This window comes from Musca autumnalis, unplaced genomic scaffold (genome assembly GCF_047663935.1).
Source record: "Musca autumnalis isolate F117 unplaced genomic scaffold, ASM4766393v1 scaffold_1, whole genome shotgun sequence".
NCBI lineage: Eukaryota > Metazoa > Arthropoda > Insecta > Diptera > Muscidae > Musca > Musca autumnalis.
The window spans coordinates 35,684,695-35,711,009 of NW_027411644.1; the positions used below are offsets into that span (position 1 = coordinate 35,684,695).

Sequence of the window (26,315 nt, forward strand, 5' to 3'; positions counted from 1 at the left end):
CCATACTTCCTGAGAAAATAGCCAGAAAGTTGCAAAAAGCCCCTATTGCACCGTGTGAGGTGGTTGGAGCGCAAGATAACTCTCGAACGGATCTTCCGATTCGATCCAAAATTTGGCCTTAGTAATATTTTGCCCAAACATAGTTTAAGTTTGAAGATAAGCCATATCGGTCCACTCCTTCAGGTACCTCCCCCACAAAAGTTCAAAAATGTTCGGAAAAATTGTTCGTACGGTAACTCTTGAAGGGAGTGGCCGGATTGGTCTATACTTTACACATCCTAATATATCTAGATATAGATATAGATCAGGTTCAAATATGGACTATATTTGTCCACTCCATCCGGTACCTCCCACACAAAATTACGGATAAGTTCACTTTAAGACCTGATATCGAATCAATTTGATTTTTGTTGAAGCAACTTGCATTCGCTGCCTCAATTACGATGGTAAAAGTTTTTTTAGGGGCAAGTCCATACTTCTTGAGCAAACAGCCCGAAGAGTGTAAAAACCCCCTATGCAGCCATATGTTGTGACTGGAGATCCACTTCCATAACGGTCAATGTCGATCCATTCCTTTTAGTATCTCCTCCGCATAAAATTTGATCTTTAATCCCAATCAACATTTTTGTCGGTTCAAACGCCCTAAATACATACGTATTTTGGGAAAAAAATTGTTTCAATATACACGGGCTGAGGGTATATTTTTGTCGGCAAAGCCGACTGATACTTTTTTACTTGTTATTTCCAAAATTTCCAAGAAAAAACTTTCTAGCTTAAAAAATGTTACAACAGCTCTAATTACATATTTTCACACTTAAAAAACCCGGGAGAGCTTTGTAATACATATCAACTCGTATACATTAGCTCTATCTATTAGCTCTTCATTAACCCAGTTATCGATGAGTTCAAGTAATTGATTACAATTCCCCAGCAAAATGTTCGATGCCAAAGATGCTATTCAAGAATGGGTGCAAGTGAAATGGAATGTCATTTTTTCAGCATCTTCACTCATTCTTTTTACAAGAGCGTGACCCCAAAAAGATGCAATTCATTTTCAGATCCTAAGCATGTCATCTCTACTAACTCGATGGAATGGCATCTTCAACAATTCTTTGGCATGGCATCTATACCAATCCTTTGGCATGCCATCTTAACCAATTCTCAAGAATAGCATTTTCACTAATCTTTGGCATGTCATTTTCACCAACTCTTTGGCATGTAATTTTCACGTCTTGTTCGGAAAATGGAAAATGCTGTATTGAAAAATGATTTTCATTTTTTTTATTTTATTAATTCAAAGGAATTTATTTATCATCATAAGACTATGTTTACATTTACGAAATCCACTCGATTTCATCTGTCAATTCCTTTGTGTATACGTCAAATAAAAACTCATCCGAAATCGATTGGATTTCATTTGACGTTTAAGCAATGGAATTGACAGTTGAAATCGAGTGGATTTCGTAAATGTAAACCAAGCATAAAGTTTACATCTATAATTGCAGTTTTTTCTCGTTGTAACAGTAGTTAATATGTTTGTATTCTCATTTTTCTGCTTAATCTGACTCTGGGTCTATCAGTCGTAAGAATGTGGCTATTTCGCTATTTTTATGGGTTGTAACCACAAAGCTGCAAACTTAAGTTTCTTAGCAGGATTGGTAGGGCAATTGAAAAGGAGCAGTGTGTCGTGGGGGCCTGTGCTGTATGCTGGGCAGATGTTTTCCACGGTGTCATCAGTACTTGCCCTATAGGAATTTTGACGGCTGCACCATCCCGAGCGTATTGACCCAAAACTACTCTGGTTTGTCCTGACAGCTGGCGCATCTCAGCTGCGATGGATTGTGGATGTTCTCCAAGGACCGCATTCACACGAAAACTGTTTACTGCATCTACGACTGCATTCGTGTGAATGCTACTTAAACCAGGTTGAAAGGTTTGTTGATCTAGAGGTTCTCTCTTGTAACGTTAGACTTCTCTTTCTAGATTATGAGCACGGCTTGCTCTGAGTGAGTCCTCTGCTAATATGGAGATGGAGATGGCCTTCAGCGCAGTTGTTTGTGCTGCTTACGGATCCTATACTATTGATCGGCAACTGGAAAGTTATTTCTGATGCTGGAAGAGCTATAGCCACAAGGGTCCTTGCTACGGGCGACAAAAGCGAAATCGGTTTGTAAGATTCACCTTTGCTGGCATCCTTTTCGGGCTTCAGTAGCTGGCCTATTTTCCAGACTTCGGGAACGATGTGTTTGGCAAGCAACAGTTTGTAAATTTAAGCGAGAAACTTGACTGAACTGAAACTCTAAACACCGCCGCTGCACGCAACAGAGTTTACTTCCTCCGCAACAGGTTTTGATTCATCTTACAAAAGGATTTTACTTCCCATCAGTGCAGTGCAGATTTCGACATTGACTCCAACTGCAGATTACTATTTCGTGAATTTTATTTTACAACGTTTTGGAAAGGTTTGTTGTTTTGTAGGGATCTACAAATCGACTTGTTGAGCAGGGTTCTCTAGAGCAGGCAAGGAAACTTTTATAATTGGTCTGTTCCTTTACTTTAAAAAATGGTAATTGTTGCAAAAATGGTAAAAGTGGTGAACTGCTCTCATATAAATTGTATGCTTTTAAAAGTAAGGAAACACTTTGCGGGTAAAAACTGGTAACCTCAGGCACGTAAAGGAACACGACTAATACCAAAGAGTGCAGCCCGACTCTATTTTTAGCTCAATGATTGGGACTTCTTAGCATAATAAATCTTACATTGCTTTAAACGTACATATTTAGATAAATAAAAGAATATATACATGTGTAAAAATAAAAACACAAAATTCATCTCTATTGGATCGATGGAATGGGTTCAAATGCTAAGGAAAAGATCGGATCTATCACGACTTCCTTTGAATTGGTTCAAATGCTGATGAAACGATCGGATCTTTTACGACTTCCTTCGAATGGGTTCAAATGCTGATGAAAAGATCGGATCTTTCACGACTTCATTTGAACCAATGCAAAAGATCCAGTGAAATCATGGCATCTCATGGAACCACTTCCATAAAATTTTGCTGGGTCACTTTTATTGCTATTTTATTGATAGAAGAAGAAAAAACAATACAGCAACAATTTCTCTGCACCCTATTGTGAGACGTCACCCTTTTCAATTGGTCACACTTTTGCTACACTTAGCATAATATTTATATTTTATTTCGCATCACGTCATATTCAAGATGACCATTCTTTTCCGCATAAACATTCATTCAATCATGTACATCAACACACACACACGCATGTGGCTAGGGAATTAGTAATAAATGCTAATGAATTTAAAAATAAATTAATAAAACATTTCCCTCCCCCTTTGCAGATCATTTACACTCTTCGATAGCCCTGATCGTTTTCAAAACACCGAGTCTCGTACAGCCTCTTCTGGGCATATCAATGACATTATGGAACTTGCCCATAGTTTATGCCTAAATGAAGATGCTCTCAAACAATTGCCGGAACCAAAGCGTTCCGTTTTCATATTCGAATGGTTAAGCTATTTGGAAAATACCCTATTGACCATAGAACGCAATGAGATCAAAACAAATCAAAAGAAGTTGGTGCAACAACTTACGGCACAAATCAATGGTTCACCGGGACCACCAACACGCAAGCTGTTGGCCAGTTGTTTGGCAACACTGTTCTCGGTGGGTGATACATTCCTGTTGTTTGACACGGCAAATGCATGCAATGATATCTTGAAGAATAAAGATGATTCGCCAAGTTATTTGCCCACCAAATTGTGAGTATCACCGATTTAGTTGCTTCCTTCGTGGTCTCCCTTATTAACTTCTTCTTTCTTACAGAGCTGCAATATGTGTTTTGGGTTCAATGTATGAAAAACTGGGTCGCATGATGGGTCGTTCGTATGAGGAAACTGTAAGCTTACTCCTGCGAACCCTGCGTAATGCAGAATCTCAGGCACGAATTGAAATCATGATAACATTGGAAAAAGTTTGTGCAGGAATGGGTACAGCCATTGCCAATGTTCACAAGGACATCTATAAGGCAACCAAACATTGCCTTACCGATCGTGTTATGGCTGTGCGGGTTGCAGCTTCCAAATGTATTTTGGAAATGATACAACATGCACCATTTCTATATCAAACTGAATTGGAAAGTTTACCGGCATTGTGTTTCCGTTCCTTTGATGGTAGTAATTATGAAGTACGCTGTGCTGTAGCCAAGCTATTGGGTACCCTATTGGCTTTTACACAACAACAACAAAACGATGCAAACTCAAAGAAACTTTCAGTGCAAACAAGTTCCCAGTCCAAGTCAGCAACACGCACTGTGTCGCTTGATGAAACACTGAATATACTGATGTCTGGATTTCTCAGAGGTGGTGGCTCCTTCCTTAAGGGTACGGGAGAAATTATCAAAGGTAGTTCCAGTGTAAATCGTGAGATACGTGTGGGTGTTACCCATGCTTATGTGGTGTTTGTGGAATACATGGGCAGCGTTTGGTTGGAGCGTAATTTAACCGTATTTCTTTCCCACATCCTGGACTTGGTGGCCAATCCAAAAGCTGCCTCGTCGCATGTTGATGCAGTGTACTCAAGGAAATGTATTAACTTCATTTTGCGCTCAGTACTTGGCAAAATGTTGGGTGAAAAGGCCCAAACCTCCGCCTGCAAGGAACTGGTCTACATGATTGCCAAACAAATGAATTCCATTGATTTCAATCCAGAAAATGCCAAAGATTCAAATCAAGAAACCCTATTCAGTCAACACTTTTTGGTGTGTGCCCTACAAGAATTGGGTTCCTTGGTATTGGGTTTGGGTACAACTGCACAAAATCTATTGGCCGATCAGACGTTAAATGCCATCGACACCACATGTGCAGTTCTCGTTCATCCTAGTGCAGCAGCAAGATTGGCTTCAGCCTGGTGTTTACGTTGTTTCTGCGTGGCGGTACCCAGTATGATAACTCCCTTAATCGATCGTTTTGTGGATGCCTTGGAGCAAATGCGATCCTCCCCCGAAGCCATTGCTGGTTATAGCAGTGCTTTGGCTGCAATTTTGGGTAGTGTGCGTTATTCGCCACTTGGAATACCCCACACTAAGGGAAAAGTGGTATTTAATGCTGCCGAGGAATTGTTACGTTCGGCTTCACAAAATAGTCGCATGTCATTGAATCGTACCCAGGCTGGTTGGTTATTGATTGGTGCTATTATGACCTTGGGTTCGCCTGTTGTTAAAGGTTTACTACCACGTTTGTTGCTACTCTGGCGCCACTCATTCCCCAGATCGAATAAGGAATTGGAATCGGAAAAGGCACGTGGCGATTCATTTACATGGCAAGTTACACTGGAGGGACGTGCAGGAGCTTTGTCGGTAATGCATAGCTTTTTGGTCAATTGCCCCGAGCTTATTACCGAGGATATTACCAAACGCCTGATGACACCCATTGAGTCGGCATTGGCCATGTTGGTGAAGTAAGTATTTGGTCTGTTCCAGAACTACTAATTTTTACTATTTTTTTTTCGATATCATAAAGGAAAAATTGTTATAGTAGCAAAAAATTTGTAAATTCTTGCAAGTTCTGGAACAGACATTAATTTTTCCAGTATGGAGTTTCTCGGCACACTAGAAAGGGTTTCCTTTGCAAGGGAACATTCCTTATTTCTAGGCAAGATATACTTAGAGACGTAATGGTTTCTTTGTTTCTTTCCTTTTCCAGCCTTTCATCAGTATTAAAAAGTTATGGAACACAATTGAAGGCCCCAGCTGCAATGGTACGGCTACGTTTATACGAAACCCTATCACAATTACCAGCAACTGCAATGGAATCTTCTTATACACACTTGTTGCGCATGCTTATATCGGAATTCACATTGGCCGAAAATCCAGCAAATACCACAAATTCCCAACTTCGGAACCTATGTCATGCTGACGATTCAGTGATATTGGGCACCTGGTTACAGGAAACGGATCATCGTATTATAGAAGATCAGGTATATGAAATAAAACCGCCTTTTTTTATTACAGCAAATAAAATGTGGAATTTATCATCCAAAAATTCCATAATGGGGGTTATTCTGAACGTAAATTCCCTGTGAGTTTTTTTTTCATTTTCTCCTTTAAGTTGAGACGGCGGAAAGACACGGAGAATTTTCGTTCAGAATAACCTGCAATATTTTTGGGGGATGTGGTTCCACATTGTCCATTTGTTTAACATACCTTTAAATTCTAATATCAATCATAATTTTTACAATTCTAACCAAATGAAAGATGGAACCGAATCGTAGATGGGACGGCGATCATGTAAGTTGTTGTTTGCTACTACTGTTGTTGCTGGTTACGATTACTTTTCCCGCTTTTTGTTGAGTCTTTCTATGAGTTTTGTTTGTCTAAAATCTACCGATTTTAATTACTCTTCAATTCCATTTGGTTCTGTTCTTCTGTTTATGCTGCGTTTTTACTTTTCGTTAAAATTTGCACATCAAAAGAGATTTCCTAACCTCAAAATTTAAACTTAACCCACCTTCCTTTCCTTCTTCAGCTTCAGCCAAATAGTGCAGCTGGTTCTGGAGCCCTTGAACATGATTCATGTTGTTTGTATCGAGCCACTGTCAGCAATACTACGTCATCATCAAATGGAGCCTATGGTTACAAGGCTGATCAATGTCCTGGACCTCTGCCCCTGGGAGTGGCCATTATTGACATGTCCATCACCTTGTTTGGCTTGATATTTCCCAAGGTGGCCAACAAACATCGCCTACAGATGTTGGATCATTTCGGAGAATGCATAAAACAGGCCAAGAGTAGTCGCCAGGAAGCTGTACAAATGAATATTTATACAGCTCTACTGTGTGGCCTAAAAGTTTTGACAGATAGTAAATCGAGCATAGGCCAAGAGGATGTACGCAAAAGCTTTACAAATCTGGTTACAGCGGGTCTCATCAGTTCCAATTCCATGTTACGCTGTGCTTCGGCGGAGGCTTTGGGTCGTTTGGCCCAGGTGGTGGGAGAATCTCGCTTTACAGCTGAACTGGCACAAATATCTTTTGATAAATTGAAATCGGCACGAGATGTGGTAACACGTACTGGTCATTCGCTGTCATTGGGTTGTTTGCACCGTTATGTTGGCGGCATGGGCTCATCGCAGCATTTGAATACCAGTGTTTCGATATTATTGGCTTTGGCCCAGGATATATCTTCGCCAGTGGTGCAGCTATGGGCTTTACATGCCTTAGCTTTGATAGCAGATTCAGGTGGGCCCATGTTCCGTAGCTATGTGGAAGGTACATTGACTCTGTGTTTGAAATTACTGCTCAATGTGCCCCAGTCCTATGTGGATGTTCATCAATGTATTGGTAGGGTGTTGAATGCTTTGATAACCACAATGGGTCCAGAGTTACAGGTAATTTTTTTGATATTCTACTAATTTTTCAAGGCAGCACTTAAAATTTAAATCTATTTTCAGGGTAACGCCCCAGCCATTGTCAAAATGCGTCAATCATTCCTATGTGCCGCCTCGGTAATGCACAATCATGCAGATCCTTTGGTCCAGGCTGAAGCAACTGGTTGCATACAGCAGGTACATCTTTTTGCACCTGGCAGTATTCACCTGCCTTCTCTGGTACCCACACTGGTGCGCAACTTATGCTCCAATTACTTGACTCAACGCAAAGCAGCCATCTCTTGCCTAAGACAATTGGCACATCGTGAAGCCAAAGAAGTTTGTGACTTGGCCCTATCCATTAAACCCGATGATTGTCCGAAACTAGTCATCACTGAATTCGGTCTTCCTGGTATTATTTTTGCAATGTTAGATTCTGAAACTGACATTGAAATGTTGAAGAACATCCATGACACCCTTACATCAATGCTACAGCTAATGGCTGCTGAGAATCTAAGTTCATGGTTAAGCTTGTGTAAAAATGTTCTTACAGTGGCAGTAGAAAATTCTCCCCTTCCCGATGATATAGCTTTGTCTTCCAAGGGTGATGGTAACACAAAATCAGCCAGCTCCGCAGCAACAAGTTCAGGAAATAATGCAGCGGCCAATAAAGAGGCCGACGATGAGGACGATGAAGATGATGCTGATGATGTGACAGAATATCATGCCTCAGATAATGCCTCAACACATCCGGCAGTACAACCGCGTTGGACAACAAGGGTATTTGCTGCCCAGTCAGTGCGTAAAATAATGTCAGCATGTGAATCAGATTCACCCATACATTTTGATTTGCTGCAAGCTAAGGAAATGCAAATGACCAAATCAAGTGGAGATTATTTGATATTACATCTCTCCGAGCTGATACGTATGTCATTTATAGCAGCCACTTCAGATTCGGATCAATTAAGGCTTGAGGGTTTGAGAACATTGCAGGAGATAATTGATCGTTTTGCAAATGTACCAGAACCTGAGTTCCCAGGTCACTTACTTTTGGAACAATTCCAGGCTCAGGTAAGATACTAAAACACTCGAAGATCATATTGGAAATCAATTGATTGTGTTTCAATTTTATCCCCAGGTTGGAGCTGCCTTACGACCTGCATTTGCCCCTGATACACCATCCCATGTCACAGCCGCTGCCTGTGAGGTGTGTTCAGCATGGATTGGTTCTGGTGTTGCCCGAGATCTTAATGATTTAAGACGTGTACATCAACTCTTGGTCTCTTCTCTTAACAAGCTGCATACAAAAACCAACAGTACCCAGTTATTCAATGAATCCATGACAACTCTGGAAAAACTAAGTATTCTAAAAGCATGGGCTGAAGTTTATATTGTGGCCATGATATCCAATGGTTCATCCCCAGCTGCATTACTACAAAAACAATTGACAGTTTCCAATGTAATACCCACTCTAACAATTGATGATGAAGACTCCAATGGCTTTGATAAGAACTGTGAAAGTCTTTTGTCTTTGGTAAAACCAGAATTGGACAACTTATCGACCCATTGGTTGGCCGCAATGAAAGATCATGCCTTGCTTTTATTACCACCTGAATTCCAAAGTCAATTACCACATGATGGTGGAGCATTTTACACCCCCGACACCATAAACTCCTCAAAACCCCACTACTTAGCATCATGGCCACCAATATTGTATGCCGCATCCCTATGGCTCAAAGATGAAGGATTCCAATTGCATTTAGAAACCAATACTCAAAATTCCACGGAAACCGACCATTCCGATAGCTCCTCCTATGAAGCAAACAATAACATATCCCATGGTTCGCTGTCGGCTGATCGTTTCCACATGATTTTTGGCATTTGTATGGAGGCATTGTGCAGTGCTCGCACATCAGAGAAACCAAAGAATGTCATTAGCTGTCTACAATCAATGTATACAATTTTTGACTCGCAATGGGCTCGTAGGCAACTGGTCAAGGATAAGGTTTTAACCATTGAATTGTGTAATGTTCTACATAGGCAAATACTAACCAGTGATGATTTATTTGTCCAATTACTATGCATAGAAATACTCAAACAGTCTGTCAGGGCTTCCAAGGAACAATTGGATTCACGTCGAGATGAATTTTTGGAACAAAATAAAAACAATGAAAACACCGATAATATTTCGCTGCAGGAACAAATTGATCAAATGGGAGAGGGAGGTGCTTCGGGAGAAATAACACCGGGTTCCTCACACATATATGCTGTATTGGAGGTTTGCCTTTGTCTATTTGTAAGGCAAATTCCCACCATGAATCCTGGAGCAGCCAATACTGTGCAATTCCGCCAGGATTTAATAGCAAAGACGGCATTAAGTTCTCAATCTTTCTTCAATAAATTGGCCGAAGATAATGGTCGTTTGGTGGCAAGTGCATTGGAATGTGTAGGTGAACTTACCCAGCTCTGTTCGCCCCAGGGAGCCTTGGCCATTCTACCCACCATCTTGTACATGACCACATCAATTATCAAAGAAATTGCCAATAAATCGGTAATAGATTCAACAATTCTCGCAAACACCGTAGCAATACAAGCAGCCCTACACACCTTGGAAGCCATCTGCAAAGACAAATGGTCCACCCATTCCACAGTGGCCAGTGAATGGCAGGAATTGTTACAAAGTTCTTTGGCAACAATTGTTGATTTAACAAAAACAGCTGGCGGTGATAATGATGATCGTAAAATGGATGAAGTTACCATGTTAAGGGCAATTGCAGTTTTCATTCTTCACACCCCAGCCACTGTGGTCTCTACACCCTCTCTACAATATCCATGTATTAATCATTTCCGCCAGTATTTACAATCCGATAATATGTCGGTAAAATTAAAGTGTATACAATCGGCACGTTTGATATTTTCCAATTCGGAATTGAAAGTTTCCACACCTTATATACATGCTCTCGCACCACGTATCATTGAAGGCCTCTACGTGGAGTCGGCCAAACAGCCACGCACAGAAATGGAACTGCAAATCATACTGGAAAGTATAATAACTGTGGAGGCACTTATCCAATTGGCAGAACCACAAAATCGTAAGTACTTCATATGTATATTATATGTTAGGAAGTTTCTTTGTAGAGTTTTGTTGTAAAAATTCTCAGTAGTTAGTATATGATAAATCATTGTTGAAAACAATTGTTTAAATATCAGTTTCAAAGAGGAAGAAAAAGAAAGGAAGGATTGAAATTGCAAATGAAGAAGAATTATTCATTATGAAGTGAATATCTATAAAAGATGATTTAAAGATCCGCGGAGGAATTTTCAAGGGCAAGTGAACGTTTTGTATTGGGAGCCCATTATAAATAGACAGAAACGAGTAATTATATACAATCAGATGGCAGTCTTTATAGACCATCTGATGGGAAATTTTTAGCAGTAGGTAGTTTTATAGGCCACTAGAGGGGGAATACTAATAGCCATACAGAAGGAAGTCTATATATATTTAAGACATCTTTATAGATGAGCCGATGTGAATATTTACTGTCAAGAAGACTGTAGAATTTATGGCCAAACAACCAGAAGAGAAGCGGACTAGTAAGCAGTTTAAAATTAAAAACAAAGCCATCTCTGTCGCCAAACAAAAATCTGACCTTGGGCTCTACAGGTGTTGCAATTTTAGGAATGTTTCAGATAGGCGTTGCTTTTTGAAGAAATGTTTCTAAGTCATTCTTAACTTTTAAACTAACACAAGTATGGCTATTTTATAAAGATTTTGGAGGCTACCTCGAGCTCTATAGGTGCGGTTATTTTATGAAGATTTTAGGTGCTATCTTGAGCTCTATATACGTGGTTATTTTAAAAGGTTATCTTGAGCTATAAATTCGTCGTTATTTTAGAGGTTATATTAAGCTATATATTCGTGGTTATTTTGAAAAGATTTTAGAGGTTATCTTGAGCTAAATATCCATGGTTATTTTAAAAAGATTATAGGGGTTATCTTAAGCTAATATCCGTAGTTATTTTAAAAACATTTTAGGGAATACCTTGAGCGCCATAGACGTAGTTAATTTAACAAAAAAATAGACATCTTGGTTCATAGGCGTGGTTATTTTAAGCAGGTTTTGGATGCTATCTTAAATTCCATAGGCGTGGTTTTTTTAAGCAGGTTTTGGATGCTATCTTAAATTCCATAGGCGTGGTTATTTTAAGATGTTGGATGCTATCTTAAATTCCATAGGCGTGGTTATTTTAAGATGTTGGATGCTATCTTAAATTCCATAGGCGTGGTTATTTTAAGATGTTGGATGCTATCTTAAATTCCATAGGCGTGGTTATTTTAAGATGTTGGATGCTATCTTAAATTCCATAGGCGTGGTTATTTTAAGATGTTGGATGCTATCTTAAATTCCATAGGCGTGGTTATTTTAAGATGTTGGATGCTATCTTAAATTCCATAGGCGTGGTTATTTTAAGATGTTGGATGCTATCTTAAATTCCATAGGCGTGGTTATTTTAAGAAGATGTTGGATGCTATCTTAAATTCCATAGGCGTGGTTATTTTAAGAAGATGTTGGATGCTATCTTAAATTCCATAGGCGTGGTTATTTTAAGAAGATGTTGGATGCTATCTTAAATTCCTTAGGCGTGATTATTTTAAGAAGATGTTGGATGCTATCTTAAATTCCTTAGGCGTGATTATTTTAAGAAGATGTTGGATGCTATCTTAAATTCCTTAGGTGTGATTATTTTAAGAAGATGTTGGATGCTATCTTAAATTCCTTAGGTGTGATTATTTTAAGAAGATGTTGGATGCTATCTTAAATTCCATAGGTGTGGTTGGCTGACTTCCGTATTGTCAGATGCGTTGTGTTTGCGCATGAAACTAGGGGTTCTTAAATCGAGTTCCATACTAGAGTAATTTTATGAAATTGGGGAAATCGATTTAAGAACCCCTAGTTTCATGCACGAATACAAAGCAACTGACAATACGGAAGTCGGCGTTATTTTAAGAAGATGTTGGATGTTATCTCGAGCTCCAAAGGCGTGATTATTTTAAAAAAAATTTTAGGGGCTATGTTGAGCTAATATCCGTGGTTATTCTGAAAAGATTTTATATGTTATCTTGAACTCTATATCGATGGTTATTTTAAAAATATTTTAGAGACTATGGGGTCGATTATCGATAGCAATTATCGTTGAGTGGAGTTGCCAGTTGTCAAAATTACTTTATGTATGGCAACCTTCAACTGAAGTTGCGAATCTCAGTTGACGAACCGGCAATTTTTCAGCAACCAGTTATTTTCAGTTGCAGTGAATATTTTCGAAGAAACAAGAAGTAAAATTGGTGGGCGGCCACTTCAGCAAAAGAGGCCGAGTGATTGTTCGTCCAATTTTCCGCCGTCCTCTTAGCAATCGGATGTGGGTCCTCAGAAGATCTAACCCTCTTGACGCATTCCTGCGCAGATGTCTTCGATTTCCCACCCTGCTTTGAGGTCGATGGACCATCGGACGTGCCAGTCACTATCCTCCCAGCTGTACCAACGCCTTTTCTCACAGCGACAGAAGGGCAAGACTTACCAGGGGCAGGCAATCCTACAGTGGTCTGTGAGCCAGTCCTCTGTACAATCGGAGCTCCTGGTAACTCTCCGCTCTTCTTTGCCCCTGCAGAGGCAGTCGACGACGAACCAGCCGAAGTAGGAGACACCCTGTGCGGTTGGTTGGTTTGCGTCTGTCCCTCTTTCCGCGCCAGATTCGAATCGGGTTTTGACCGATCCGCTATCTTAGGGGCCGAGGGTATCGGATCGCTTGACCCTACCGCAGACACCGAGGTTGTCCGCAAAGGGTTCGAGCTGCCCGAAACTCCCGGTTTTCCTTTGCTTCGTTTCCAGGGGTTGGAAGTTGGTCGATCGGAAGGAAGATCTTCTCAGCGTGAGGATATTTGCGCTCAAAACGCCTCACAAATCGAAGCTTCAATCCGATCTCCCGAAATTGCGCTTGAGTTAGCTCAGCGGGATTCATGCCTATAAAGCGCTTGCAGTAATAAATAGCCCTTTTATAGTTATATTTATCTTTCATGTGTCTGGGCCCGCTCTTCTTGGCTGCCGGGGACGAGGAGTCTGTTGTCAGTTCCTCCTCTTCATCCCCTTTTACCAAGGCATCTTGCCTAGACAGGGGGGAGTTTTGTCGGTAACGACCGACGCTTTTTCCCCTGAGGGAGTTGTTGTTGTTGTAGCATTTAAACATACGTGAAGCATAGGTTTAATGCTGGGTTGGCAGCCGCTGGCCGAAACACTATGGTTCCGGGTCAATCCGGTACGAAAGAACCCGCTGCCGTGGGATTGCCCTGAGGGAGTAGGTCTCTCGACTGCAGGAACTGTACCCCCTTGAGTGGCTGAAGGAGTTACCTCCTTGGACGATTGAGATGGAATGATTGTGACATCCATCTCGTCGTTCGTCAGAGGGAAGTCCTCCCAGTCCCACGGCGGGGGGCTCTCCTGGCTCAGTCTGAGAGTCTCATTCTCCTTCAGGAGACCGAGCAATTCCCTGCTCTGAGTGTGTATGGCGTCGCTGAATACGTCCATTGTCAAAGTCGTCATTCCGTCGTCCCCGCCCATGGATGGGGTCATTACTGCACTGGGTGCATCATTGTCAATTGTCATAGCCGGGGTCAATATCGAGGGTTGGTTGAGGTTTGTTGTTTTTTGGGGGTTTGTTAAAAAGTTCGAATTATCCATAGAAAGATTTGATTAATGGGGGAGATGAGGACAATCATGGCATAGCCCTCCTCTACCATGACTAGGGCTCTAATACTCGTTGAGGTGCCCAGGTATCACACGAGGCTCCGTTCTAATACAGTTGGTACCCTAGCTGCAAACCTTGGGAACACCGATGGGCACGAGGTCGCGTAAAAACCCGGTGTTAGGGGATCTCACAATTACTTTGGTAGGAGATCGCTACCAAATATATGTCACTCAATCCGGAGATACACTTTGAATTCCAGTGCACTAAGTTGGTGCGTGACAGAGAGTGGATAACCTTTGGTCGATCACAGCCTCCTAGTTTAACACTACAAGAAGTTAAATGAGAAGATTGTGACTTCTAGCCCCCGCATCGCTCCAAGATTGTTATCCCCGGCGAGGGCAATTCTAATAAATTCGACTTGTCCCTCAAATTTCTTCTAATAGATGTCATGCCCTGTACATTTTCTTTATCATCAAAAAAATAATCCCACTGAACTTATCATTTTAAAATAGTTTTTTTTTTTTGCGAATTGTGCCTTTTGGATTTAATAGAGTTCACAAGTTTGAAAAACACTGATCGATAACACGTTTATCGACAACACAGTTGGGTTGAAACCAATAATACATACAACATTTCATCTCAGTTGTGCTGACAATTGACAACGCAACACAAGTTTAGTGGCAATGCATAATCGACCCCTATGTTAAGCTCCATAGGCGTGTTTATTTTGAAAAATATTTAAGAGACTATGTTGATCTTAGTAGGCGTGGTTATTTAAAAAATATTTTAGAGGTTATCTTGAGCTCCATAGCCGTGGCTATTTTAAAACCATTTTATAATTGGAAAAAGCACATTTGTCGGGCCATCTAAGTAAATATGTTCAGGTCGCGCAATATGAATTCCTTTACAATATTATTTAGGGATTATTTCAAAGCAATTTTGAGTTTATAAGGATATTTTAGTCTTAAAGACGTAGATCATTTTTAAGGCTTGGCTAAGTCCCAAAGAGGGGGATTTCATAACTGGGTTTAGTCCCAACGAGGGGACTATAAATTTTAAATGTTGTTAAGTATTTGATATTTTCGACCTTTTTGTTGTTACTGAAATGTTTTACAAATTCAAGCTCATGGTAAATTATTTGATTTTTTTTATAAATTAAACCAAAAAACTTGGATTAACAGAGTCTCTTTTTAAGATTATGTTGAGTTCCAGCGACGTGAGTTCTAGAGTATATTTCGAACCAACATTCAATTTCGATAGGCCTCTCTTTCCAATTTCTTCGCATTTCATTCCTTTCTTTGAAAATGAAAATTTCGCAAGATACATATCTGTATTGATTCATTAAAAAATAATTAAAAATATATAACATCATTTGTATTTTCTTTGTTCTTGTTTGTCTTTATTTTCTTCTTACGCATCATGCAAACCTAAACAAAAAATAAAAACTCATGCAAATTCTTTCTGTCTATACAATGTCATCTTTATTTTCCTAATCCAAACAAAATCTACGTCCTTACCATTTCAAACTATATCAAACCAAACTAAAAACAATACATAAAACATAGGAAATCTTATGCAAGGTAAATTTATAAATACTTATTTTTCATCTCATAACTCATAAGCATAAGCATAAATAATAAATTAAAATTTTAGTGAATGATTTTTGTTGGAAAAATATATATTTTTATTATAAACTATTTCAAGTAATTAAATATTTTTCTTCCTAATTCCCTCTTCTTTAGGCATACAAATGTTAACATTATTGGTACCGGTACTCATCAACTATTTGGCGGAACCTTCAAAATTGCGTAATTTACCCAAATATCAACGTCAATTACATGAGCAATCTTTGCAATGGCTAATGAAAATTGGTCCCAAATACCCGCAAGAATTTAAATCCCTAATGAGTCAATCACCGGAATTGCGACAAAAATTGGAAGCTGCCGTGCGTTGCCAACAACAAACTGCGGCCATTGCAAATCGTGTACAACAAACAGCGCAAGCTCGCAGTGGTCTGGAGAAACAACAGAAACCTACAATTAAACTGAAAACAGATTTTAGCAATTTTCAATAGAGCCCCACATAGGGTAGTAGTAGGTCACAACATTATCCCCTTTTCTTATTCCTCTCATTTTTTCCTTACTCCCCCCCCCCCATAAAATCGGAACCCGCCGCAAAATAACTATGCAAGGCAAAGTCATGATGTTGGCATAATAATTTTTAAGTAAAATCCTCCCCAATATACATTTTTTAGATTTTAAAATATTTAAAGAGACAACTCTATTCACATATAAACAACCAATATACATACCATCACTATATATCTGATATATTTATTATTGTTGTTGTTGCTTACAAATAACAACCCCGCTATATTTATGTCTTTAAGAGTTTATCCAACCTAATTAACAATCCATCACTAAATATTCTTGTGAAATGATACGGTATTTAGTTTTTAACACAATTTGACAAATGAAAATTAAAGAAAACTGTATCTCATTGTTGTTATGTTAAATAAAAAAAAGTTATACTAAAAATATTAATAATATTTGAACGGAATATAAATCAATTAACAACACAGGATCAGCGGAAGATATCTTTACAAGAGGTGAGTAAATATTTAAGGGATATTGAAATCCATCACGAAATTTCAAGAACATTTTTGGAGACTTTTATGAACTCCATAGGTGTGGTTATTTTAAGAAGGAGGCTATCTGGAGATCCATATGCGTGGTTATTTTAAATAAATTTTCAGAACAATCATGAGCTCCGTAGGCGTGGTTATTTTAAAAAGATTTTCGGAGCAATCATGAGCTCCGTAGGCATGGTTATTTTAAAAAGATTTTCGGAGCAATCATGAGCTCCGTAGGCGTGGTTATTTTAAAAAGATTTTCGGAGCAATCATGAGCTCTGTAAGCGTGGTTATTTTAAAAAGATTTTCGGAGCAATCATGAGCTCTGTAAGCGTGGTTATTTTAAAAAGATTTTCGGAGCAATCATGAGCTCTGTGTAAGCGTGGTTATTTTAAAAAGATTTTCGGAGCAATCATGAGCTCTGTAAGCGTGGTTATTTTAAAAAGATTTTCGGAGCAATCATGAGCTCTGTGTAAGCGTGGTTATTTTAAAAAGATTTTCGGAGCAATCATGAGCTCCGTAAGCGTGGTTATTTTAAAAAGATTTTCGGAGCAATCATGAGCTCTGTTGTTGTTGTTGTAACAGTGTTTGTTATTATGTTTGTATGTTCGTTCTTTTGTTCAATCTGGCTCCAGTTCCAGGAAAGTGGCTACTTCGATGGGATGTAACCACAGATCCACTGGAGCTAGATGAGTAGGTTTGGCTGGGCAGTTGAAAAGGTGTTTTGTGTCGTGCGGGCCCATGCCACATACTGGGCAGATGTCTTGCACGGCGCGATCGATTTCCGCCCAATAAGAATTTAGGCGACTGCAATATCCCGAGCGTAGTTGAGCTGTCGTGGCATCTGACGCTCCTCAGCTGCAATAGATAGGGGATGTATTTCGAGGACTTTATTCACACTATAATTGCTTAAGGCCTTGGCTACTGCATCCGTGTGAATACAATTTGAACCTGCTTGATACGCTTGTTGATCTAGGGGATCTCTCCTGTATCGTTGGACCTCTCCCTCTAGAGCATGGATATCCTTCCTGCCTGTATGTGCCGGGCCTACCCACAAGATGATGATTGGGGATGGCTCACACGGTAACATCCAAGCAGGTACTGCAACGAAAGCATCTCATTGTGTTGCTTTACAGGAAGAATTTTTGCCTCATCATGTAGATGGTCCACTGAAGATTTGAGGAGGCACCCTGTCGCTGTTCTCAGGGCGGCATTCTGGCAAGTTTGAATCTTTTTCCAGTTCGAATCACACAATCTCGGGGACCAGACTGGAGCCGCATAGCTTACCACCGACCGACCTATCGCGTTATATGTGGTCAACAAGGTTTCTTTATCTGCACCCCAAGTGCTGCCGGCCAGGGACTTGAGAACCTTGTTCCTAATTTTCAACTTGTCGCAGATAGCTGTGGCGTGTGCGCACGACGTGAATGTAGTGTCGAATGTGACCCCTAAAATTTTAGGGCAGTTTGTGGTCGGAATTCTGCTACCGTCGACCACGACATTCAACTCACGTCCAAACTGCGCTGTCCATGTGGTGAACAGAGTGGCTGTAGATTTTGTGGGGGAAATCTGCATATTCCTCGAATGGAAAAAGGTGGTAAGATCAGTTAAATAGTTGTTCAGTCTCTCACAGATGTCATCAGGATAGGTACCCGACGCCAGGATCGTGCAATCATCCGCATACGTTACGATCTTGATGCCGTCTGGAGGGGGCGGAATACAGGAGAGGTAAATGTTAAACAGTTCCGGAGATATCACCCCACCTTGGGGAACTTCCTGTTTCACTCTACGGGGTTTGGACTTCTTGTTCCTGAATTGCACGTACGACTGGCGTCCACACATATAATTGACTATCCAACGTTTCACGCTTGGCCGGAGGTTTGTCTGCTCAATGTCCTCAAACTGCGTGGAGTGCCTGACTGTATCAAAGGCTTTTGATAAGTCAAGCGCCACCATCACTGTTCTATCGCACGGCCGTCTCTGGTTGAGTCCTTGACAAATATGTGTGGTAATGGCGTACAGAGCAGTTGTCGTGCTGTGCTGCTTACGGAATCCATGCTGATGATCGGCAACTTGATAGCTATTTCTGATACTGGGGAGAACTAAGACCTCAAGGGTCTTTGCTACGGGCGACAAAATCGAAATCGGCCTGTACGATTCACTTTCGCTAGCATCCTTGCCGGGCTTCCGTAGTGGGACCACCCTGCCTATTTTCCAGACTTCGGGAACAATGAGGCTGGATAGCGACAAGTTGAGAACTTTAATGAGATAATCCACTCCCAGCTCATCTAGCTGCTTCAGCATTACCATGGAGATTCCATCAGGGCCCAACGCTTTGGATGATTTAGCGTTCCTGATGGCATTGGCAACATCATCCATTGTAAACTGTGGTGGTTCCTCCTCGGCAGGAAGTGATCTGATGCGACGTAATACTCTTCTCTTCGCCCTGTCACTCTCGGGGTGCTCGACAAACTGTCGATTGAAATAACTTGCGCACCTCTTCGGGTCAGTCAACGTAACGTCGCCAAACGTGACTGAGGTCCTATCTTCCCTTCTTACAGGGTTCGAGAGTGACTTAATGTTGCAACTCTTCAGATGATTTAACCACTTGTTCCGCTTATGCTCTCCGACCAGCCTGTTGACTTCCAGTGTCAGCTCCCTGACTCTGGGGTCATTGGGGTTGGTTCGGCGAAGCTCATCACGCTCATTTTCTAATCCCGTCGCCTCTGCTGGGAAGTTTGGTCTTACTTCGGGTATTCGACCAGCAGGGATATGGCGAGCGGCTGCAGCAGTGATGATGTCTCGGAACGTCCTTTTCGTTACCCGAACATCAGAAGGATTGAGCAGTTCTCTGAAGCGGTGATTGGTGAACTCTCTGAAACCCGGGCAATCAGCTCTGTAGGCGTGGTTAGCAATCACGAGCTTTGTAGGCGTGGTTATTTTAAAAGGATTTCCGAGTCTATTTTGAATCCCGCACGCGTTATTATTTCAAAAAGATTTCAGAGTCTATATTGAGTCCCGTATGAGTGGTTATTTTAAAAATATGTTCGAGGCAAACTTGAGCTCCGTAGACGTAGTTATTTTAAAAAGATTTTCGGAGCAATCATGAGCCCCTTATGAGTGGTTATTTGAAAAAGATTTCCGAGTCTATCTTGAGCCCCATATGCGTGGTTATTTTAAAAAGATTTCCGAGTCTGTCTTGATCTCCATAAGCTCAAGTTATTTTAAAAAGATTTCCGAGTCTATCTTGAGCTCCATAAGCTCAAGTTTGTTTTAAAAAATGTCCGAGTCCATCTTGAGCTCCATAATCTCAAGGTTTTTTTTAATATTTCAGAGTCCATCTTGAGCTCCATAGTATCAAGTTTTTTTTTAAGATTTCCGAGTCCATATTGAGCTCCATTTCCGAGTCTTATCTTGAGCTTCATAAGCTCAATTCATTTTAAGAATATTTCTGAGACTATTTTAATTTAGAGGCTGTTTTTATACATTCAGTATTTAGGCTAACTGTTGGAAACGTATTTGAGGGAACCATTCGTTAAAGATATTTGTTTCTTTCAGTTTTTATGTTATTTTTTTTATTAGTCAAGATATTCTTATTTATTCTTAAAATACTCTGTATATGTACATTTATATAACTATCATCATAAGGATATACATACAATGCTATGTTTCTAAAGATTCTATTTCCCTATTTTTAATACTCAATATTTCGTCAACCAAAGATATTTTCTTACGCGGAGAAAGTTTTAATCTTTTGGCGTTTGGTTCCTTATCCTCATCAACATTGTCATCTTCTTGTTTATTTGAGCAGTCTTTTGATTCGTCCTCTGTTATTTGTTGTGATGATTCTGTTTCATTGTCATTTATTAAACTATTTTCTTGTAATTCCGGCTGCGGTACTAGTGATTCTCCTATGCCAACCATTTGAGGATGTATACGACTCAACAAGCCAGTTGTATAAAATAAAGTACGAAAACGTTCACGAAATAGTTTTATATGATCATTGTCATCAGGCACACTTGGTGCTGTTACGGTTTCAAGATCAGGACTTGCAGTATGTATACATAAGGCACGAAATGCCATTGCTGTTGACCAACTTGGGGGCAAAGAAAATCCATCGGGTATAAGAATTTCCTTATTTAGCTTGGAGTGTAAAGCTCTTAGAATTCGAACACGTAATGGTGTAGGAATGGGATCATCGAACCGATGATTTTTCTTATCTTCGGGATCTTTCAGTTGCAATGCATGACGAACAAAGTGTAATTTACCATATTTTGGGTTGTTGGTCATAATTGGATCTACACCCAACTGATAATTGTAACCATATTTGGCGCTTTTATATAGAATTAGACGATTTTTGCGCAACCGCTGAACATAGAACTTCCTTCGACGAGACACTTTTGGTTTTGGCCCAGATTGCGGCTTGGGTCCAGGTTTTGGTTTTTTGGGTTTTGGTTCTTTTTTCTTTTTTACCTTTTCTTTTGGTTCTTTTTTGATTTTAGGTTTACGTTCTCTTGTTTGGCGTACTACAACTCGCTTAACTAAAGGTGCATTAGGATTTTCACGAAATTCCTTAAGTTTTTCAGTCCAGTTTTCAGTATCAACATAAGAATATAATCTCTTTTTCTTCTTTCTCACCATATCTGCCAAACTGGCATTGGGATTTTTTTCAAAAAATCTTTTTATAACCATAAAACGTGTACGACAGCTTATACGAGAATGATTTTGTAGAAGATCTGCACATTGTTTCCACGATTGGGTACCATGTTCAGTTACGAATTCCATTAGTTTTGTATCATCTTCCAATGTCCAAGGCTGTTGTTTGTGTCTATGTACCAAAGTGTTATGATAGCGAGAACGTAACTGTACCGTGGTCCGATTGGGAAATAGTGTACGGGGAAAGTAGGCAAATTTAGCACCATATTCCTTAACAGCTGCCAAAAGCAAAAGATCTTCTTCGGGAGTAAAGGGCGCTGCAAAATGAAATGAAAATACAACACATGAGTCTATTCTATAAATATCCATATGTCTCCTACTTACCTCTGCTAATACTAGGATTGATGGAATATGAGTAACGGCACTGCAGTGTTGTCCTAGCCCTATGAGGAAAGTGTACCATAACATTGCTCCAATTGATTTGACCATTCAAGGTATTTTTTTCAATAACTTCTATTAAGCGTTCATCTTCCTCCACAGACCATTTGCCCCATCTCCCATTTGTCATGTAGAAAATATAATTTTGATATTGTACAAAACACTACAAATAATAAAATTTAGTTATCTAGAAACTACTTAGTTACAAGATAAATATGGACCCACCTGAAATTCAGATCTTCTACCCACTTCGCTTGCAATCGCTGACCAATTTTGGAAATTATATTTCTTGGCAACATCTGCAAGTTTTAGATTCTCCTGTTCAGTCCAGGAAGATCGTTTTAGTGATGGGTGAAGATATACATTCCATATAGCTTCACAACTCTTAATACTATGACGATGTTGCAAATTATGTTTGGAAATAACATCCCAATCAATGCGAAAATCGCTTGAAACCATTTGTAAAAGTTTAGCTAGTTTTTCACTGTTTAAACCTTTGCCTTTGTATTCCGTGGGGTTGCCAATAGTGCCAATAGTTTTCAAATGTTCTATTGCCTAGGGAAAAAAACAACAAATACATAAACAAATTTAGATAATATAAATCCAGCAGCCTCCTACTTGTTCTTTGATAGCCTCCACCATTGACTGTTTATCCTTGTAAGACCAAGTATGACGACCTTTTAAATCCAAATCCATTGGAAACATTTCTCCTTGTTCTTTTCTAGCCTGATAATCTGAATTATCAGGACAATTACGACAATTAATGTCCTTAAAGAACATATTTCCCTTCAAATAGAATGTGCCGCCCTTTAAATAGGCTCCTCTGATTCCGAATCCTTTCTTTCCTTTCCTTTTCATAACTGCTCCGCGTACCAACTCTTCATTTCCTTCGTATATCTCCCGGACATTTTTTAGCAGTCTTTCAATTTTTTCACGTACTACATATAGCTGTGCCTGCAGTTGACGATTTGTGGCCAGTGCCAGTTCCAAATTAGATTTTTCTATTTCCTCCATGGAAAAACCAATAAAAACCTTCCAAGTACCAAGCTTTTTGTTTATATTTAGGGATCTAAAAAGTGATATGATCCATTTTTGTTAAGTGATCTAAAATTTGATTTTTGATTATACAGTGCTTAAGTGGCTTGGCAATATATCCAATCAAGAGAAATGAACATAAACGCTAATCTAATACCCCGTTTGCACTTAAACGGATTTAATAAATCCACTGGGTTTCAAATGTCAATTCCATAGCGCAAACGTCACATAAATCCTCATAAAGAAGGATAACCCAGCAAAAAGCTCTAATACAAACGTCGTTTAATACTGTTACGGAATTAGATTTAACTAATCTCCGCGTAGACGTTGTTTTGTTCCCCGATACGATTTGTACCAAATAAAATAGGGTTCGTTTCAGATTACGTTTCTACAATGCTTTATTTACTTTATTACACTTATTCGGAACCGACTTTAATTACTAAACACACAGCTTTTCTCTAGTTAGCACGCAGCTTCTTTAACCAACTGTTCTGTTTGACTACTAAAACACAACTAACTCGCCGTTGCTGATTCCACCTGTATTTATCTCAAAATCCCCATTGTTCAAGAATTCTCCAGAACACCTCTGGCAACACCTCGAATCTGTGCAACGAACTCACAGACGCACATTCGCACTATTGGGTACTTTACACGATATGTTTTTTACATATGAGTTGTCACTTTGCATATACATTTTGTATGGGAGAAGTGACAACTCATATGCAAAAAACATATCGTGTAAAGTACCCATAAGCGAACAACCATACTCACATACATGGGCAAAGATCAATCCAAGTGGACAAGCACACTAATGACGTAATTACAACAACAAACAAATGCAAGAAATACAAGTGTAGCGAACTAAACGATAATTACATGATTATGGCAAAACAAACAAAAGCACATTAACAAAAGGTAAAGTCATGGTAGAATCATTACAAGGTAGGGCATAGCAAACAGCTGATTACAATTTTTTCTATTGGTTTGCTTATTCTTTCAAATCAGTATACACAATTTGTGTATGGTTTTGAAAAATGTGACAAAATGTTTTATACATATTATAATTCGGTAGAAATGAAAATTGTTATTACAACATTTATTATTTGTATTTATTACAAATTTGTGATGAAACAAACTTTTGAGCATATACAGAAGCTGACTCTGTAAAGAAAACTTAGCCTCCCATAAATTTTTCCGCGTTTTTAGTTAATGATCCAAAATATCAAATAAACAGTACAACCTGTTGCATATTCAGTTATGGTAATTCTGACAGAATAAGCAAATACACCCAGGCCTTGCTTTTCACAATTTGTTCGAACCTGACCTACCTTCCAAATTATTGTACCATGAGGTAAAGTAAGAACTAGAATGATGAATAGAATTTTACATGGTAGTTGTTGTTGCTTAAATAAAGTACCCAGCAAAAAATTTGCATCCGTGGATGCAGTTTAATCAGTACAAGTGTACAGTACAATTTCCGTTTTCCTATGAATTCACTTATGAATTTTACAAGAGAGCGCGCAGCTAGGATGCACTCCATTTTGCTTCCACAGCACACAGCTAGGATGCACTCTATTTTCGATCCAAATCACAGCTTAAGATGCAGTGCTTTGGATTGAATTTATATTCATTCTTCGGATTGCATTTATAATCAGTCTAAAGATGCAATAAAAATGCAAGCCATTGCGAAATATCCCAAAATAAATAATATGCATTTATTATTTGTGTAAAACAAGAACTCAAAGAACTTTATTATATGTATTTTATAAACACAAATTTATCGGGTATGTGATGAAAACCGAATCGACTCGATTTGCAGAATCGAAATGGTAAATAATCGGAGTGCCGTTGATGATATATATAGTATAGCTTCGCAAACGCCCCTTGTTTGAATAATATTTCTAAAATCCATTTTCAATTTCATTAAAATATTCACCAAAATTGGAGATATACGATTTCGATTTATGGCAAAACGAGTCGAATCGTTTTCCATCACATACCTGTATTATATAAACACAAATTTAAAAAAAAATTCCCATTAAATTACATCACATTTGAGCTTACTTCCTCCGTTCTCAATTTAATCCAAGCGCATCTGATTTTGCTTCATCATCCAAAAGGTTTTTTTGTTGCTTTCGCATCACTAGTTCACCTTTCCACATAGACTCCAACTCCGCTCCATTAAAAATTCCCGTCTCGTGAATTACCGCAAAAATGTTCGCAACTTAAGTTTTTATTTCTTTATTTTATAACAAATTCTCCGAAATGTATACACTCTTGTTTGTCTTTTGAAGAAATGTGTAGGGATTAACCAACTGGTTTTTTTCTCTAGGGATCTCTACAGCAATTGCTTATAAAATGAATCGAACGGAGTACATTTTTCATAACTCTTGGTCTGTTCCTTTACTTCTGAAAATGGTAAAACCGGCAAAAGTAGTAAAAGTTTAAAACTGCTCTCATATGAATTGTATTGTGTCTGAAGTAAAGGAACGCTTTTCGAGTAAAAAGTTGTAAAACTTGAAGATTCTTGAACGTAAAGGAACAGAGCTTCTGTTGGACTACATCGAAAGATGTTGTGAAATCATAACTCCAATTGCACAACTTCCAAAATTTTTTGCTGGGTAACTGTGTTATGACCGCATATGGAGCTAGTTTGGCCTTCCGGCTGCTCATACCTGGCCTCAGGGAGGTTCCCAACCCGCCTCTACTAGCGTAGGGTCTAACACGAAAACAAAGGAACATTAAACAAAACGAACACTAACACAAAGACGGAGGCACTCACAGAATACTGGACCCTTGATGACTAGGTCCCCACTTTGCCCGCCCTTCCATGGTCCATGCATACCTTCAACATCTCAAGGACCCCTTCCCTCCCTCTACGGCATTAACTCCCTCCTTTCAACTGTTTACCACCATCAATAATGTTTTCACTCAGACTTCATATTAATATAGGTCATCAAACATATTTATTTAAAAAAAATTAAAGAATTAAAATCGAACATATTTAATCAAACATACGAGTATTATAATGTCTTTATCAAGCTAGTCAAAAAATAAAAAAAATGTTAAATTTTAACAATAGACTTTATATTGAGATTTTTTTGAATCGAGACTCACACACGTATAGTTATGGGGTTTTATGGGTCTACGTTCTCGGCCAAATTTACTCTACTATCGATTCCCCTACCTAGATGAGCTCATATAAGTAGTTGTATCTCGACTTGGGACATTACCAGATTCCCAGAGAAACAAAACAATACCCCTATCAACTAATTCTTTGTGAAGTCCCTCACAACCTTTAAAGAATCAAAATATATGTAGATATTGGAAATTTAATTATCAATGATTAATAAAAAGGAAATTAAAAGAAAAAAAAAAAAGATATGAAAATACTAGTAAAATAATATAATATATAAATACAAAAATACCA

The 26,315-nt window shown here is 39.1% G+C and overlaps 2 protein-coding genes across 14 annotated transcripts in view; one reads left to right on the forward strand and one right to left on the reverse strand.

Moving 5' to 3' along the window:
• Positions 1 to 16,661, forward strand: part of LOC141397100 (HEAT repeat-containing protein 5B) — a 60,567-nt gene extending 43,906 nt beyond the window's left edge. For 3 of the 11 annotated variants that reach the window (XM_073973081.1, XM_073973029.1, XM_073973037.1), the window contains 8 exons: positions 3,361 to 3,780; positions 3,845 to 5,476; positions 5,722 to 5,995; positions 6,273 to 6,305; positions 6,544 to 7,404; positions 7,468 to 8,454; positions 8,522 to 10,475; positions 15,867 to 16,661. In XM_073973081.1, the coding sequence (XP_073829182.1) occupies positions 3,443 to 3,780; positions 3,845 to 5,476; positions 5,722 to 5,995; positions 6,273 to 6,305; positions 6,544 to 7,404; positions 7,468 to 8,454; positions 8,522 to 10,475; positions 15,867 to 16,198 (6,411 nt within the window). In that variant the 5' untranslated portion in view covers positions 3,361 to 3,442 and the 3' untranslated portion in view covers positions 16,199 to 16,661. Of the gene's footprint in view, positions 1 to 3,360; positions 3,781 to 3,844; positions 5,477 to 5,721; positions 5,996 to 6,272; positions 6,306 to 6,543; positions 7,405 to 7,467; positions 8,455 to 8,521; positions 10,476 to 15,689; positions 15,705 to 15,866 lie in introns of all 11 variants that reach the window. The other 8 variants (XM_073973089.1, XM_073973043.1, XM_073973048.1 and 5 more) reach the window with 3 other exon arrangements.
• A 3,639-nt stretch (positions 16,662 to 20,300) lies between these two features.
• Pbp95 (proximal sequence element A Pbp95) overlaps positions 20,301 to 26,315 on the reverse strand; it is a 32,850-nt gene continuing 26,835 nt past the window's right edge. For all 3 annotated transcript variants that reach the window (XM_073973145.1, XM_073973135.1, XM_073973156.1), the window contains exons 2-5: positions 22,469 to 22,919; positions 22,076 to 22,405; positions 21,797 to 22,013; positions 20,301 to 21,729 (exon numbers count right to left, since the gene is read on the reverse strand). In XM_073973145.1, the coding sequence (XP_073829246.1) occupies positions 20,420 to 21,729; positions 21,797 to 22,013; positions 22,076 to 22,405; positions 22,469 to 22,864 (2,253 nt within the window). In that variant the 5' untranslated portion in view covers positions 22,865 to 22,919 and the 3' untranslated portion in view covers positions 20,301 to 20,419. The remainder of the gene's footprint in view (positions 21,730 to 21,796; positions 22,014 to 22,075; positions 22,406 to 22,468; positions 22,920 to 26,315) is intronic.